This window comes from Falco naumanni, chromosome 6 (assembly GCF_017639655.2).
Source record: "Falco naumanni isolate bFalNau1 chromosome 6, bFalNau1.pat, whole genome shotgun sequence".
Taxonomy (NCBI): domain Eukaryota; kingdom Metazoa; phylum Chordata; class Aves; order Falconiformes; family Falconidae; genus Falco; species Falco naumanni.
Genome location: NC_054059.1, coordinates 53,974,684 through 53,992,212, shown reverse-complemented (window position 1 = coordinate 53,992,212; position 17,529 = coordinate 53,974,684). Strand labels below are relative to the sequence as shown.

The 17,529-nt window shown below is 40.1% G+C and overlaps 1 protein-coding gene across 3 annotated transcripts; it reads left to right on the top strand.

Moving 5' to 3' along the window:
• Positions 1-424: 424 nt before the first annotated feature.
• Positions 425-15,856, top strand: TBPL1 (TATA-box binding protein like 1). 3 transcript variants are annotated; one of them, XM_040599338.1, is made up of 7 exons: positions 425-617; positions 7,139-7,324; positions 7,954-8,036; positions 8,924-8,987; positions 11,468-11,571; positions 11,673-11,767; positions 12,243-15,856. In XM_040599338.1, the coding sequence occupies exons 2-7, from the start codon at positions 7,190-7,192 to the stop codon at positions 12,284-12,286; spliced, it is 525 nt and encodes a 174-aa protein (XP_040455272.1). In that variant the 5' UTR covers positions 425-617; positions 7,139-7,189; the 3' UTR covers positions 12,287-15,856. The 3 variants fall into 3 exon arrangements, with proteins under 3 accessions (XP_040455272.1, XP_040455270.1, XP_040455271.1); XM_040599336.1 differs by having other exon boundaries at positions 427-617; positions 14,605-15,856; XM_040599337.1 differs by lacking the exon at positions 425-617 and adding an exon at positions 716-820 and having other exon boundaries at positions 14,605-15,856.
• Positions 15,857-17,529: the final 1,673 nt, after the last annotated feature.

Sequence of the window (17,529 nt, the reverse complement as noted above, 5' to 3'; positions counted from 1 at the left end):
AGTGGCTCTCAGAGCGGCCCACAGCGAGGCCTCCCGCTGCACGGCCAGAAAAGTATCTCCAGAACAATTCCCTGTCCGCTGGGCGGCCTCGGCAGCTCCCTAGGGACCGCTGAAGCCACGCGGCTGCTCAGGGGCGTCTCACGACGGGAGCCGTGGCACACACAGCTGCGGGTAAAAGCCTCCCTGCGCCAGCCTGGCCCGCTGAGGCTGCGCCGGTACCACACCAGGCGGCAGGCGCTAGCGCGCCCCAGCACCGGGGAGCGAGGACCGGCGCGGTAACTGCCCGATTAGGCCACAGCGGGGCGGCCCGGAGCCGCCCGCCCGCCTTCCCCGCCCAGGGCGGTGCCGCCGCCCTCAGCCCGCCGCGCCTCGGGGGGCGGCAGACGAAAGCGGAAGTACGCCGCTAGCGCGGCCCCGTTCCTCCCCGCCCGTTGTCGCGACTTCCGGTGGCCGCTCTAGCCGGCGCCGCGTCTATGCCCGCGGCGCTGGGGAATGTTTATTGTCGCGGGGAGTCGGCCCAGGACCCGGAACGCCGCCGGGCGCCAGCGGCGGGGCGCCTAGCAACCGGCACCCCCGCGCCGCCCCGCCCCGCCCGCCGCTGCCCGCCCGCCCGCACGGTAACGGCTGCCGCCCGCCGACGGGCCGCGCTCCTCCTCCTCCTCCTCCTCCTCCTCCTCGCCAGCGCCTCGAGGGGCCGCGGGTCGGCGGGCCCGGCCCGGCCGCAGCCCCTACCCGGGGGGACGCGGGTAGTGCCGGGGGTGGGGGGGGCCGTTGGGCCCCTGCGCGCCCCCCGCTCGCCCGCCGTCCCCTTCAGCCTGAGGTGAGGGGGGCGGCGTGGGGCCTCCCCCGCCTCGCCGCGGCCCCTCCGGCTCCTCCCGCCGCGGTACAGTTCCCCCCTGGGGCGGGCGGTGCGCTCCAGTGGCCGCCGTGCCGGGAAGGGGGACTGAGCGTCCCCGGGGGGCAGCGGCCCGTTCCCCGGCAGCTGCCGAGCCTCCCCCGGGGGGCTGCCCCGCGGCCCAGTCCCGAAGCGGCGTGCTCGTCCCCGGGAGCTTTGTACAGCCCCGTCCCTGCCGCGGCGGCCGGCGCTGCTCCAGGTACCGAAGCGCAGGCACAGCCCAGCGCTGCCGAGCGGCGGGGGAGCGGCGTGGCTGGGCCGCCGCCTTCTTGCGCTTTGTTTCTGCCGTGCTGGCCGCAGAAGTTTTCGGCTGGGGTTAAAGGGGGAGAAAAAAAGATACTTATTTGTTAACCTGAGTGGTGTGACACTGGTGCGTGTAGGGCTCTGGGTGAGATTCCCAGCAGCGGGAACAGGAGGAGCGGTGCTGTTTCCTCAGTCGAGATGCGCAGATGGTGAATGTTTGACTGGGAGGGGGACTAGAGCCTTGCCTGTTGTGTTAAAATACTTTATAACAGCAAAACAGACTTATTTTTCTTACAATGTTTATGAAGTTGTAAGGGCCACCTAACCGGTCAGTTCTGACTTCTGTCATACTTAGGACAATTTTCCATATATCATAAAGACTTAAAGGTTTGTGCTTAATGCTTGGCATTCAGCTGTTACTGGATGGTATAAGGAAAAGATGGCACAAAATTGGATGCAAGTGAATCTTGCTTTAAATATGAATGGAGCTTTTCAATGAGAAAGAGTTGAGGAAAGTGGCCTGTTATGAATTATTTAAATACACTTCCTGGTCTTGTTCTGTAAACTGTTTGGCTTTATTCCTGCAGCTGTATTTGTGTTGGAAGACCCCAGCTCCATGGGGGTGCAGTAGGTTTATGGAAGAGATTTGACAGCAGGATTGGGCATTTGTAGTCTACATGCTTATGGTATAGCTGGTCTCATCATTCTATATGTTGGTTTAATTGGACAAATCACTACCTTGACACTGCTTTTGTTCTTATTTGGAAATTTTCTTTCTCCAAAATATATTTATTTCGCTCTGTAGGAAATAGTGATGACTGTGCAAATCTTGAAGGGTGAGAGTATTAGCTACAACATGGGCTTTTTCTTTAGAGACAAACTAACTTGCCACTAGAGACAAGAAAAAGTAAAACCATGCCCCGCTAGCTCAGTGTTTTTAACTAAGTTAGTTGTTCAGACCAGAGGATTTTTCTATACAGACAAGTAGTAGCTGTGTTGCTCTCAGTTCTGGGTAGTCACCTGACACTGTGACTGTATCGTATCAGAGAATTCAAGCATATTTCAGAGGTCTGTCACTTCCAGCATTTCATATAGACCTGTTTCCTGGGGGGCTGAACACAAATCTTAAAAAAAAAAAAAAAAAAAAAAAGCACCTTCAGTGGAAGGATGCAATTGAATCTCCTCACTTGTTCCTGATGGGTTTTATTTTGTGCATTCTCTGTTCTCATATGGAGATTCCTGTTAACTTCTTCAGAAATGTATTTCAGGCATTAGTTTGACAAATTGTTTACTGGCACAGTAGTGACATACCCCTTCAGCTGGGCTGTTGGAACTGTTTGTGAGGTTGGTCAGTTGGTGAACTGTTTTGGAGCAAGGTTAAAAATAACCAGTAGAAGTTGCTTATACTTAGGCTGCTGGTGGAAAAGGTGTTTATTAAACAGTTCTGACATTAACGTAACCATTGTTAGATAACCCCCATCTACCTTCATAGTTCTTGAGTTTCTCGGATCAAAGGTAGCCAAAAGCTTAAAATAATACTTTGTTTATATACCCTGTCCCAAGTGCCTTTCTTCTCTCTTTGATGATGATGGTGTGGTTGGTTTGTTTTGGAACTTTTTGAAGATTGTAAGATTTCAGTGCAGGGTGTTTGTCTTCATAATTGTTTATATGGTATGTAAAATAGGGCTGTGGGCCTAACAGGGGATGTATGGGTAATTCTTTGTTTAAGAACTTAAGTGCTCATTCCTTCCTCCCAAGTATTTCTTATTCTGGGAATTTCTCTGTTTTCAGTGTAGAATATATTACTTTACAGTGTCAAATATCCTTGAGTTAGCTTTTGTTGGTTTTATTTTTATGTTCATTATCATGCTTTGCCTATCCACTTCCCCCACCTCTTTTTTTTTTTTTTTTTTTTTTTTTATTTCTTAGGGTAATATTCCAGATGTATCCCTGAAATCTATGTTGAAAAGAAAGAACAAACTTTTTAAGTTTTCCTTTTCAAATAAAATACAAACTTTTGCAGAGATATATTTAAGGTTTCTTTCTCTTCCGGGGTAGATTGTGTTACACTGGTGCAAGAGAATTTGAAATCAAATTCGGCTAGTTTCTTGGTGCTGGAGAAAGCTGAAAGAAGTACATAATTCAAAAGAAATGCTGCACGTATAGACAAGTAAATGATTTTATTTTCAATTTTAGCCTATTATTTAATTAGCATTAACTGGTAAAATATAATTTTAGAAATGAGATTTAAGCTGCCAGAATTCTAAGGTTCAGATGAGAGAACCTTTGGGCAAAATTAACCAACAAAACCTAAGCTGGGGTCAATAAAATCAACTTAGGCATTTGCAAATGCAGAACTGGGAAGAACCAGATGTTTGGTTTCTACTTAGTCCCTCTGTTCTGCAAGTGTAACTGCATAAATATGAAATAGTAATGGGCTTATATGTAAGGCTGTTGCTTGATCTCAAAGCATATTTGTAAAAGCATGGGAGCATTATTTTCCCCATTTTGCAGATAGGAGACAGAAATGGAGAAATTCAGTTTTTTGTGAAATAATGTAATGGGGTCAGGGCTATGCAGCAGGGATACAGTGGTGTGTATCAATAGCACAGAAGACAAGACAAAACTGGGAAAGAGGAGAATCCAAGTGTTTTTTAGGACTTCTGTGTTCCAGCTAACCATGCAACTGGAAAGATGTATAAATAACGACATCTATCTTTCTTCTTTTATATATATATATATAATTTTTTAGAGAGAATATTGTTACACTTTTTTTATAAACATGTTCTTCAGATTTTTTTTATATAGTGGATATATTACTATTTTTTAAAAATGTTTATCTTGCTTTTGTTCATATGGTTCCTATTCGGGTTTCTTCGAGACTTTCTAAAGAAAGGTAGCAGGACGTCTTTTCTCTAGATTTTCTTCTTTGTTGTCAGTACAGTGTGTGACATTCAAATGAACACTTAAGGCAGAGAGAGGTTGTAACAGGTTATGTTTACTGCTTGGACAGAAGCATCCAAGTCTAGAAACATTTTGGTTTAGCTGCTATTTCTAAACCATGCATTGGAAGAGGTTAACATATTTATACACTGAATGGGAATGGATGTATTCAGAATTGTTGACACTTGTGATTCAGGTTTTCAAAGAACACAGGTGGTATTTAACAGCAGCAAATAAAGAGTTTTCTCAATATGAATGAGAAACTTGGTGATTAATATTTGAAATGTTCGATATTTGAGTGAAAAGTTTAACATGTTTCTGTTAGATCAAGTAACATTAAAGCAGAAAAAAGGCAGTTTTCAGTATTTTTATGCTGAAGTCAGATACTACTCTATAACAAATTATGTCCCCTTTTAACTGAATGTCACAAAATAGTCTAGAATATTAGCTACAGTTCAAATGAAATTTCAGATTAAAAAGCACCTCCCTAAATTTCTGGTAATTTTCTTTCAGAAACTTTCAGAACTTTCTTGAACTTTCAGAACATGGCTAATGAAAATGGGGACATACTACTGTAATATTGTATAGTTTTTCTCCCATTAAAATCTATGTGAGTAGATTGTACCTCTAACCAGAATACACCATAATTGCTGAAAACATCCTTACTGACAGCTCCACAGCATATTAATGTTCTTTTTTCCTCTAGATCCCCCTTTAATGATAGATCTCTTCCTTTTAAATTGTATTTTTCTTCTTTCAACCACTTTTTCCTTTGTTCTGAATGAACACATGACTTTTCTCCTTAGATTTGCTTAAGACAAGCCATCAGGGTTTTATGGGGATGTTATTGTACAGTGTTATGGTTTGCTTAGAGGTTAGCAACCTTTCAAGGCCGTTATGCACGATACTGGTATTCTTTCAGAATGTAGAGATTGAGGTTCCCAGTAAACACTTGCTGATAATTGGGAGACGCTGCTGATTGGAGGTATCTTGTTTTCTTACATGGCAATCGTTCCTGGGTTCCAGTAAGTGAACTTGGCGAGAGCCAGGAGTTGGAGCCAGGGTGGAAAACATGCCTGTCTGAAGATGCCACAGCTTCCACCTCCTTGCTCTGAGCTGGCCCTGCCTGTATGCATGCCATTCAAAATCTGCATATGTGCTATCTTTGGATATGGTGCCATAAATTACTAACCCAATCTGTAGTAGTCCGTCAAAACCAGATGGGATAAGTAATTTCTAACTTTGAGGATTCATATAATTTTTGGTGTTTAAAAAAAAAAAAGATCCGGGAATGCTGATTAGTTACTGTTTGTTCTCATCATTCCCTGCTTCCCTTCCCCCCCCTCCCATCCCACACACACATCCTTTGGTTTTTCTGGTTTTCTCTTGCTGTTTCTTCATCTCTTTTCTGTGTTATCACCCATCTTGCCTTTTCTCATATTGGACAAGCCAACAACTACAGAATAAGTCTTTCAGCCATGAACAATCCGCACAGTAGAAACAGCAACCATCACAGCAGTTGACCCAGTACATCATGCACATCTGCTTTGTAGTTTATTACTTCTCTATTGTCATAAGTTGTAGTCAAATATGCACCTTGAGTGAGCTCTGGATTAGAGGCTATGGCATGATGTTTCATCACAGTTAGATGAAAATACTGGTAATGTTAATTTTGTATTTTGAAGTTTTGGCCTTACATTCTGTATCAGAAATCATATAAAGTGATATAAATGTGTTACCGTGTGTTATATATGTATATGGTAGTTCTCGATGCATGGTCTTCTGCTTCTTCCATGGCAGTGACCATGTAAAGCATTTCATATATTTGACTATTTCTTTTTGCTTTTGCTCTTTGCTTCCTGTTGTGTTCATTTTGGATGAAATACTGCTAAAATTTTAGATGAATGGATTGAGATAATATTGCCTCTATCTCAGGCTGTATTCTACTTAAGCTACTTCTGGAGTTAAATGTAAGATTTTTACATTCTTCTACAAAGAAAAATTCCGTAGTGACCTACAGTATTTTGATGTAAATCCTTTTCACTATATACCAGTGTTCTTGCTCTTTTCCCCTCTCCCCAAATGCTTCATCTGAGACTTGAAATGTCTGCTGTCTTGGCTTTGGTATGCTCCCAGAAGAGATGTCAGGGAGTTTCAGGGTGGGTTGAGCGGTAGCCCAACTCCCCCCGTCTTATGATCCTCCTCCCCCTCTTGAAGTGTGTATTAGGAATGTCACCTTCACTGTGCGCAGGCAGACTGGATGCTTCCTGGCTGCCTTAGTTTGCTGCGCGGGCATGGGATGGGCATCCTGTGCCTTCAGTTACTCATGCTTTTCCTCAGCAACACTCAGTTTTATTCTGAATGTAGAATTTGTTCGTTCTCTGCAGTTCCTGTGGGCAGTGCAGAAGGGGGTGAGAGGCCACTGCGACTCAGCCCAGGCTGTTGCTGCCACCAGGATATTCTGTATAGTTTCTGTTATGGTATTATACTGGGAGAGAGAGGCCAAGAGTGCTGGATGAAGATGGGAAAGCTGTAGTAGCAGGCTGTCTACAGGCTGCAGTTTGTGTAACCTGTGTTAGTTCGGAGTTATTCAGCAGGCTCGTCCATTCCAACGCAAATGTGAAGCTGTTCAGAATTATCAACTTCAGCAGTCAGAGAAGTGCTTTTTCCTGAGGTGTCTAATGACATCCTCAAATGAGCTGAGGAAAGATTATCCACTGGGGCTATGGAAGAAGTTTCAGTAATCTTTACTGTGTCCTAATATAGTCGGTAGAGAGTTGTAACATATTTAACTGGCATATATATTACACATATATACATATGTGCATGTGTGTATATACACTATTTCTGTTAAGTCTGGCAGCATGTCTTCAAACAAGTAACGTATTTTTTAGCATACAGGATGCAGACACTCCCCCTCCCCACACAAAGTTAACTTAAATGAGTCAGAGTGTAGTCACTTCTGCTTCTTGTCTCATTTAAGGGCCGGATGTATACAGTGGTATTAATAGGCAATTTTCTGCTGGTATGTTTAATTTTGTTATTTTTGTTTCTCAGGATGTGATCTTCATGGTGAGCTGGTGGGAAATTGAGTTGTAAATCACCCCAATGGATGCGGACAGTGATGTTGCATTGGACATTTTAATCACAAATGTAGTGTGTGTTTTTAGAACAAGATGTCATTTAAACTTGAGGAAGATCGCATTAGAAGGAGCAAATGTGATATACAAGCGTGATGTTGGGGTAAGAGATCCAACGTACCTCAAATACCTGTTTTTACAAATGTTTCTTAAGCTAGGCATCAATATCTCTGTAGGGTGGATAAAGAAAAGCATAGTTTTATTTCTGTATTTCTGTCTTGACAGGCATTTAGTCTGTCATACACTAAATGCACATTAAGGGGAGTGGGTAAATACTGTCTCAGAAGACTGTAGCTAGTGAGGTGAATATTGGGAATAAGGTATGTGTTGAGACCTCTTACACCTCAGAGTCCATTTTGCCTCTCAAAATTTGATGGTTTTGTCAAGAAAATATATCCTGATAAGGAGTCAGTAATGTGGGAGTCACTGTAATAAAAAATTAGCGCAATGCTCATGGCTTGCAGCTTTTTATTCAGAAGAAAATACCTTCATTTAATCAATTTTGTGAACACTGAATCACTAGCTGAGATATTCCATGCTTATTTTGATCTTCTTGGGAGCTAGGTTTTTTTTAATTACTGAAAGAGATGAAGGAACAATTCAAGGCTATCAAAAAGAAAGAATTAGTGTGACAGTCAGCTTGTCTATAGCAGTTGATTTTTTTTTTTTTCCCCCCAGTATGAAACTAACTAGCACTAATTCCCAATATTACACTTCTATTTCTCTTTTTAGAAAGTATTAATGAAGCTTAGGAAACCTAGGATTACGGCCACAATTTGGTCCTCAGGAAAAGTTATTTGCACAGGAGCCACAAGGTGAGTTCATGAAGAATCTTTCTCTAGCTCTAAGTTCTTGTGTATTTTAAAATACAGTGTTGTAAATTAAGATGGCAAGAGGCAGTATTTGCCACTATTAAGATTCACTCACACTGGATCACACACAGATCTTTGCCAAGCTGTGTATCTGGGAGGAAGTTTTCTCTGTGAAGTGGCTATTTCAGTCTGAGTTGAAATCTTAAGCAACATTAGCTCAGCCTTATGGGAGAGAAACAGAGAAGACTACTTTATGAAGAAAATCCTAGAGATTTCATTTGAGAGCTCTTCAAGATTTCTGTGCTTTTAGCCAGAACTTGAAACTTGGGAAGGAATGACCTTTTTTGAAGCATATCTCTTGTTCTTTCACAAAAACCCACCTGAATTTGGTCAAGTTGTGCGATGTTGAGGGAGTGGAAAGAAGCAAAAGCAGACTATCAGCTCAGGTACATCTGAGACTCACTAAACTCAACAGCTAAATTCCTTTAAGATATGTTTGTATTGTGGAGTAAGGATAAGGTACAATAGTAATTTTGCATACTTTCTGTATGGGAGATGATTGTTCAGTATGTTAAATCCAGGCTACCCATGATCATATTTGTATTGTAAGGGTATTTAGTATAATCTAATACATCTCCCTCTTCAGGTGAAGCCAAGTGCCAAGATATGCTTTAAATATCTTGATAAGATAAAGGACTCCCATTTGAATATCTAGATAGTTAAAATGTAGCATGTACAGTAGAATAAAATGAAGACTGTTCATGTGATCATGGTTCATGTACTACATGATGCAACTGTTCATTTTGTAGTCTAAGTAGCTATTGTGGTATGTGTGCACTCAGATATATGCTTCATTTCTTTTAATGCTAGATTCTTTTCTTTCTCTATAGTGAAGAAGAAGCTAAATTTGGTGCCAGACGATTAGCTCGTAGTCTACAGAAACTAGGTTTTCAGGTAATTCTAATGAAAAAGGACTTGTATGACTCAAGCAATGCTGGTAGACCACTTTTAAGAAAGAAACAAAAATGAGGGAATGTAACAATTTAGCAGTGAACATGTTTTCACTTTGTTGTGACCTGACAGACTTCCCACTCCTGTTGTGACGCAATGATAGACTTCCTGCCCACTACTCAGAGTGGGGAATCTGGTTCACCAGTTATGGGTCTGAGTGGTACAAGCAAACACTAGGACTCACAGTGTGATTAATATGATTACTTTAATAAACACCATAAACCAATGCTCACAAGCAAACCACTATCACTCAATATAATGGAGGCAGTGATCATATGTTGATCACCCTTGATAGTATTATAATAAGCAACACACAGAAAGGTAGGAAAAATAGACTACAGAGTTGATTAAAACATCATAGTAAGCTACAAGTGAAAGAAAGTAAATAAGACATATGACCTGCTCAGGGAAGGTACAGTGTGATGATGGTAGGGAATCTCAGGCCAGCTGAGGGGGAGTTCCATCAAGCGCGCTCTGAGTCAAGATTTTATACCCTTGCAGTCATGTAGGCTTTTTGTATGGATAATTTTGATAAGCAAGCCTTTTTTATCAACTTAGACACAACATGAGGTACTACAACACTGGATGTGTGCTCCCCCTGAGCTGGTAGACTGTTTTTATCTCTGGGGTTTGTTCCCTTTGAGGCGGAGGGTGCAAGCAAGGCAGTGTTATCACATATGCACACTAGAGATAAAGAGCCTCAGAAAGGAGAAACTACCCAGCTTACATCCGATTGCACTGCTCTGTTATGGCTTCAATGGCAATTTCCCTTCTTCAGTACACTTTTTTGTTTTTTCCAAACATCAGCCTGAACCTCACATGCTCGGATGCCCCTTTTGTGTCAGCATGCATTTTCCAGATGCTGGTTAAAGACAAGCAGTTTTATTTTGTGGATTTCAGTTCCATTTGGTGCCCTAGAGTAATGCTTCTTCACTGGCTAATGAACAACAACATTTGTTTAATAGATTAACCACTCACAGATGGAATAGATAGAATTGGATAGAATTTACAATATCTTGAAAGATTTATTTGGAGGGAGTGCTGAAGAATATAAGCCTGTCATTTGAACATAATTTTCCCTCATTTCTGATGAAATAACAGATACGAGCTCATCTTGTTAAGGGCAGATTTGAGGTTCTTTAATTGGAAGAGGGGAGAAAAAGCACTTCTGTGCTGTCAGGTTGCACAGCAGGAAATAAGCCAAATAAAATACTTGTGACGTGACACCCTTCTGTTTTCTGGGTTTGGGTTAACGTTACCAGTCAAAAACACCACTTGCATTTCATAGTAATGAAACAACAAAGTGAATGGCTTAAAATGACACATTTTAATAATCTAAAACTTCCTGGTAGTCAGTTGTGCTGTTTACCCACAGACAATTAGACACAGTGGCTGTCCTTTGGCAGAGAGAGGCTCCCTTTGATTGTAGTACATAAAGGCAGTGGTGACAGACGATGTCAGTAATGCTGCATCAGACCCAAGCAGAAGTTAGACACGCTTACTGTTACAAATGCATACATTAGACCCAGCCTCTTAAAGTTGGAATGGAACATTAAATCAGTGAGGTGAACAGTGCTTCCAGGGGGAATGCACCAAGTTTTATAAGCAATTTTAAGTGCAGTGTATTTTCAAGATTAAATTGATAGTTGACTTTTTATAAGGATAAGTTGTTTCTACTGGCAAGTCCTTCTAAAAAGTATTGATTGAGGAACAGGCATTTTAAGTTTAGGCAACCTTGGTAAATGAACAAAAGTTTCTTCAGTGATGCTGGCAACACTGACTTCTCAGCAGTGCATTTGTTTGTTTAGGAATTGTCTGTTGACTATTTTATTGTCATCTAGAATGGCTGTGGTAAAAAAATAACTGAAAGCCAGTAGTTTGAGCTGGGTTTTGGAAAGTAACAGAGTAGACAAACAGCTTGCCATACTGGCCAATGGAGATTTGAAACAAAGCCATTTTCGCTTTTATTCATATGCTTCGCTTTAATAAAAATGGTGTATAATGACAAGGCATTAAAGAAGTTTTCAGGTTGTGTAAGATTTTTGTAACAATTTTAAGCTTTTTCTCTGTTTATTTTGGTGTTCAATGAGCTGCTTAATTTAGTTGATTTTCAGTTTGGAGGTGTTTAGTACAGCAATGTGAGTCGTTTCTGTGTCTCATTCTTAAACTATATTATAACCATATAATACAACAGTGAAGTACCTAGTTCAATGGTTACTGTACCATAGAAGGATAAAGCAAGAGATTGAGTCCATTAAGCATTGTTTAGATTCCTGTAAGAAATGCATCAGTCAGAAGGGGTTTTTTTTGAAATCTCATCAAAATATTCTGATTAGTATTCTTCTAAATTTATTTTTTCTACCCATATATCTGCCTTGCTGGAAACTGAATTTCTAATATCTCTTTTCCTCTCTTTTGAAAAGGTTATTTTCACAGATTTTAAAGTTGTGAATGTTTTAGCAGTGTGTAACATGCCCTTTGAGATCAGATTGCCAGAATTTACGAAGAATAACAGACCTCATGCGAGGTACGGTGGGATTTTTAAAGAATTGTTGTCTTTGTATGCTTCTTAAGCTTTTCTTTTCCAGTTTTAGATCTATCTTTTTTACCTTTTATTTTGTTTTCTAGTTATGAACCAGAACTTCATCCTGCCGTGTGTTACAGAATAAAAACTCTCAGAGCTACCTTACAGATTTTTTCCACAGGCAGTATCACAGTTACAGGTATTTTGATGTCAAAAATAAATACTTAACTTGTTGGGAATATTTAACTTCAGGGCTGGTAGGTTTAGGAAAGGAAGACATTTAAAACAGTCAGAAGATATATTGAAGGCATTTTGTTTCCCAGTGCTAGCATCTAGTTTGTTTTTTAGTGGAAGAGCCAGAAGAGTTGTAGAGGAAGTGTTACTATTGGTAGGCTCAAAAATTGCTTTGAATGTATGTAGTCTATTTTTTTTATAAAACCAGAAGTGAGATAGGACTAGAGAATGCAGGTATTATTTACCTAAATATTTTAATTTTCTTCCTTTTTTTCATCTTCATAGTGTTGTGAACTACACTGCATGTAGCATTAACATCCCTTTCATAAATACTTGCTTCCAGACTGGAGATTTATGGAAATGTATAGGATAGCGTTTTGTCATAACTGAAGTTGACCAATACTTGCAGTTCTTGAGACTTGTGTTCTCTTCTGTTAAAGCTCAACTGAGAGAGAACCACCACCTGAATCACAGGCATCAGTGATTTTTCCGATCTAATCGGAGATGTCATTGTCCTGGGTCTTGGAGACGCCATGCTATGTTTTTTCCTCTTTTGCTAGTTTTTATTTTCCATTTTTTGTTACGTTTGCTTGTGAGGTGTCCACCACAGGTTTCCAAATACGAGAAGTCAGGTTTTTGAGAGCATACTTGTTAAAATGACACAGAACTAAAACCATCACTTATGTCTTGCAGTTGTTAGAGCTCAGCTACTGATTCTGAAGTTGGGTAGGGATTTTTACTTCCAGATCTTCCTTAATTAACAAATACCTAGGTTTTATGGGGAACATTTTTCACAAAATATCAGAAGTGTTTTTTAAAGAAGACAAACTCCATGTTTGGTAATCTGAAAATATAGGGCTAAAAAGGATTTCAAGGTAACAGTAAATGTTCTGAACAGAGCAACTGGTCTAGCCAAAACTGGAAACTAAATTTAAAATACGTAAGAAGCTTGAGCATCACTGCAGTAATAAAAGGCTTTTAGTGTGTCTTGCCATCCTCCTAACAAGATTTAGCCTTCCTGTAAGATTATTATTACTCTGTAGAGGGGACAAAATCACTTTTAAATTTACAGAATTGCTCATTCTAATATTAAGGCAAATATGGTAAACATCAAAGTTTTACTTCCTTCTGATCTACTTGTTAGAGTGAATTTGAAATATCTCGGTTGGGTTTTAAGGCTTCTGTTTTGCCTAGGCCTGCCTTCTAGGGGGAAAAATGTGCACGGTCTTACCCTTCTTGTTCTAAGAATGTTTTAAATTACTTTTCAGCCTTGCTGTACTCCCTCTCAAGTGCATTCAGATGAGCTTCCTTTTGACCATTCATGTTTCTGTAGTCATAGTATTTGTCATGCCACTAACTCTTGAGATACATAATTAGAAAAGCTATTAAAAAAATCAGGAACGTGGGTTTTTTAATGGAACAAGTATAAAAATATTTAAGAGTTACATTAAAAAAAGAAAAGAAAAAGAAATGGTATGTAATAAGAAGTAGTATTAATTTTTCCTCTAAAATGAGCGATGAGAGGGTTGTTTTGGGATTTCATTTTGGTTTGGTGGGGGTTTTTTTCCTTCTCTTACCCTCCCTGCAATGACGATCCAGTTTTTACATGTCTTAAAACCTAGAGAGTAGCTTTTTTTTTTTTTTACAAGAACTGTTTGCCTACTCCTGCAGCCACTTTCTGATGGCTTCCTCTATAAATTGCATTTCTATAATAGCAAACAAATTTAAGGAAGGTGCAGTATCTGCCCAGAAGGCAGGTAACCATTCACCAGGCTTGTTTTAGGTGAGTGCTTAACTTGACAAGTTTGAAAATACAGAAAGAATCCTATTCCATTCCATTCCATTTTCTTTCTGACTGAGCATGTAAATTAAGACAGTATTTCCATAATTACTTAGATAAGTAAGTTCTGACTTGTTATTCATGATTTTGGGGAACCATTTTGAACAGTTCTCAATACTTGGAAGAAACTTTTGAAGTCTAAAACGAGGTTAAAAAACCCTGAGTTCACAATCATCAAAGCACATGAGAAATTGCTGGTTTCATTCATCAGCATCACCAGACTTCTGTCCAGAATGGATTTCTTCTGGCTGTTACTGCTTGCTTATTTGCAATTGTAATTGTTCATTGCATTATGATCTAGTACTGTTGGAAAGCATCACTAGCTCATTTTTCTTCTTTCCCCAAATGCTCATAGATCATGATAGTTAATCTTCATATGCTTCATCCTGAGACAGTAACCATTTCCTGGCTTGCAGGTTTTGACCTGAGATCAGTGGTGGGGCTGTTTGCAAAATCCAGGAAGTAATAGACCATTATTTTCAAATATAAACTTGCTTGAAACATGCGTGGGTTAAATCCAGTATTATGTAGTCGTAGTTTTTGTTGGTAGTTTTTTAAAACAAGAGATAAAAGTGGCTAGGCTTGGAGTAATACAAATTCCTAGAAGACTAGCATAAGTAAAATAATTTCTTTTACCTTTGCGGCCTTCTCTGGGCTGCTTAAGCCAGCAAATCAAAAAAGCTATTACAAAATTAAATGACAGTATTATTTGTAGTCCAGCCATTGACCATTGTAGAACATCTTGCAGATTTCATGTGAGACTCTCTTCTAAGTGAAAGCAGTCAGAGGAACACCACATTAAATTGGGAGAAATGAGGGAGAAATTATTGTTGTCTACAGTATAAGGTTGTGGTAATTAAAAATATCAAGGCTATTTTACAGATATTATAATTGTTTTAATTTCTGATTCCCTGACTTTTCTCTCCCTACTGCTTTGTTGTTTTTTTTTAAATATGTCTCAGGGCCAAACGTAAAGGCTGTTGCCAGTGCTGTGGAACAGATTTACCCATTCGTGTTTGAAAGCAGGAAATAAATTTTATAAATCACCACTTGATGGTTAGGTTCCCTAACCAAGCACCTTTAAAGACTGCTGCACATTGGACTAAAAGCAAAAAGGAAAACTGGACCAACCATAGCAGGGGAATACAGACTCTTTTACTTGCTCGTGGCCACAGTATAAACTCCAGTTCTTTTGGATTTTACTCTTAACAGTGCTGTATTGTAAAAACGGAAGTTTACAAGATATGAAATTGCTGCTTTTAAAAAGACATTCTATTTATTTTTGCAGTAATTTCTGTGTATTCATAAGCAAAGCTGTCACGATGTGCACTACCTTTAAAACATAATTTTTTTTTTTTAGTTTGAGCTTGTGTTTTATTTGTGAATAGTCTTTTACATTTTTGTATGCTGAATATTGGGCACCAAAGAAGCTGTAAAAGTTACCTTTTTCACCTGATGAATGTGCACAAATAAAAGTTTGGAAAATATTTCTCTTCATACCTGTTCTGTTATATTCCTTTCCCTTTTTCTATTACAGTTAAAATTGTATAGTTGCAAATTAATTTGAAACAATGTAAGAATAGTCTTTTGCTGATACCTTCTGTTTCTATTTGTAGTATGTGTAAAACATTGTGCGTGGGTTAGATTGAAATCTATAGTAGTTACGTATGTTTATCCGAGGATGAAATTTGGTTTGTTCCCTTAATTACATGCCAGACTTCAAGTATTTTCTTGCTGTTACATGAAGAAAAGACATTTCTAAATATAAAGTTCTACAGCAAGTGTTTTCCTGTAGATGATGGGGAAATCTTATCAACTAAAGAAGCTACTGTAGAAATACCAACTGCCTTGTCCAGCGACTGGATGCAAAAGGAAAAAAGTTACTATGTGAGCTTCGATTTTCAGGAAAGTTGTGTTGTGCTTCAACTCAAGAAGATGGTGTGGTCACGCTAATCCAGCCCCAGGCTATTGCTGAATGATTAACACAGACCTTTTCTACACTCTTCTTACTGTATAATATTTTCATGACAGGAGCTGCCAACAAGCAATGAAGCTTGATTCTGGCATGTATTGTTATTGGTGTTAATCTTGGACTTGGAAGCCAGTAGATGTTTCTCTCAATAAGTGCACATTTGAAGCAGAAGAGAGGTGAATGCTTAAAAGTAACTGCAAATGCTACTTTTTAAAAAGACACAATAAATATGTATAAATGTATGTATGTCTTTTTTCCCTATCTCACTGAAGAGAAATGTAACACTGCTGTTGTGTGCTGCAGGTAATATACAGTCTTGGTGCTACAAATAGAAAACCATGAGCTGTTACTGTACCAGAAGTCACAGCTGTGAAAGAAAGGTGGAAGAACATCCTGAAGAAGTAAATACCTAGCATAATGTATTTAATCTGGCTGAGAGGATGGTATAGAAATGGGGGCCGTCTGTAGTGACTTCCTGCAGAAATTATGGAAGGGAAGGAATAGCATGGGAAATGCTCAACCAAACCCCTCAGAACAAAAAGAAAGAAGCAATAATTTGCTTTAAGTGATAGATTCATAAAAGCCCTTTTAAGCTCAGTGTAGGCAGGAAAGAGAGGACTTGTAACTGTGAAATTACTAAGCTGAGTCCAGCAGTCATGGAGTTCATGATAAAGAGCAGGGAAGGAGATGCTTGCTATATGCAAGCTTTCCAGTTTGCATAGAAGATAACATGGACTCCAGCACTCCTGACACTAATGAGGATTTTGTGAAAAGTTATAGGGAGCAATGACCAAACCACCATTAGGGAACACTAGTGTATTACTACAATTTAAAAAAGGAAAAGCAGAAGGTATTGTAACAATGAACAACATTATAATGGGTTTTCCAGGACCAAAGTGTAGTCCTAAACTGACAGATGAGGATTTGGCCATTATAACTACAGTAGCTGTCTTAAATTAGGCTTGCCTCTTTTTCTTTTGATCAAATTGCAAAGCACTTGACTGCTACCAGTGAAATTCTGTTACTTTTATGAAGCATATGTGTCTCCTAAATTTATCTATGGAGAAAGAGGAAAGTTTTGCTTCTTTGTTAACACTGTCATGCAGTATGAAATCTGCCTGTTAGAACAAAAATGAAAGGTAATAATAGGCTGCAATGTGCTAAAATGGGAACTGTTCCTTTTGAAGTGCAGCTTAGACCCATGCTAGTGGTTTGAGGCCTTTGTAACAATCCATAAGGGAGCCAAAAAGCACGCTACTAAACTTGTGGGGTAGTACTGAGAATAATAGCAAGTAAAAGATCCCTTGAAATGTGTGCTTACCTATGCTTCTAGCTCCAACGGAGCCTCAAACTGTTTATGACAAATGTGCTCTAAAACCTGTGATGATGAAGGGCATTGGGCAGTGCGCTTACACTCGGGGATATCGTGCTATTTCCAATCGCTGCTTTAAATCAGCAGGTCCTCACCTCAGTCTGCAGTAAGTCTTGCTGCTGCTTATTTCTCCATGTGTACATACACACACCCCTTCCCCTTCTTCACGAGTTGGTCTTTATTTCCTTTGCCATATCGTGCTGCCTCCCCCTAGGCTCTCGCTATTGACTCCTGCAGTCGTACTGTGGGCCCTAGGGCAGACAGCATGGCCCAGCATGCTAGCTCTGGCCTCCAGTGTAAGCAGTGGTGCTTTGGATTAAACTTACCTGTCAATCAATCAGCTCTTCCTTAATGGCCATGTTTTATAGAGCACTGTTCATCTGTCCCTGGATTCTCCAGGTGGATCCCATTCAAAACTCCGCATGGTGCTCAGCTGTGGCACTAGCAGCACCATAAAAAGTTTATTTCACATTCCTTAGAAGGGTTGGTTCTATTTATACAACCTGCTAAGGGCTCCTTTTTGCAGCAGAATGATAACTCTGA

What these genes read in the sequence shown, in the direction of transcription:
- TBPL1 (XM_040599336.1), top strand. Translation starts at nt 7,190, where the DNA reads ATGGATGCGGACAGTGATGTTGCATTGGACATTTTAATCACAAATGTA. An exon ending in ATTTGCACAGGAGCCACAAG is followed by an intron (nt 8,037 to 8,923) that starts GTGAGTTCATGA and finishes CTTTCTCTATAG; the next exon opens with TGAAGAAGAAGCTAAATTTG. An exon ending in AATAACAGACCTCATGCGAG is followed by an intron (nt 11,572 to 11,672) that starts GTACGGTGGGAT and finishes TTTGTTTTCTAG; the next exon opens with TTATGAACCAGAACTTCATC.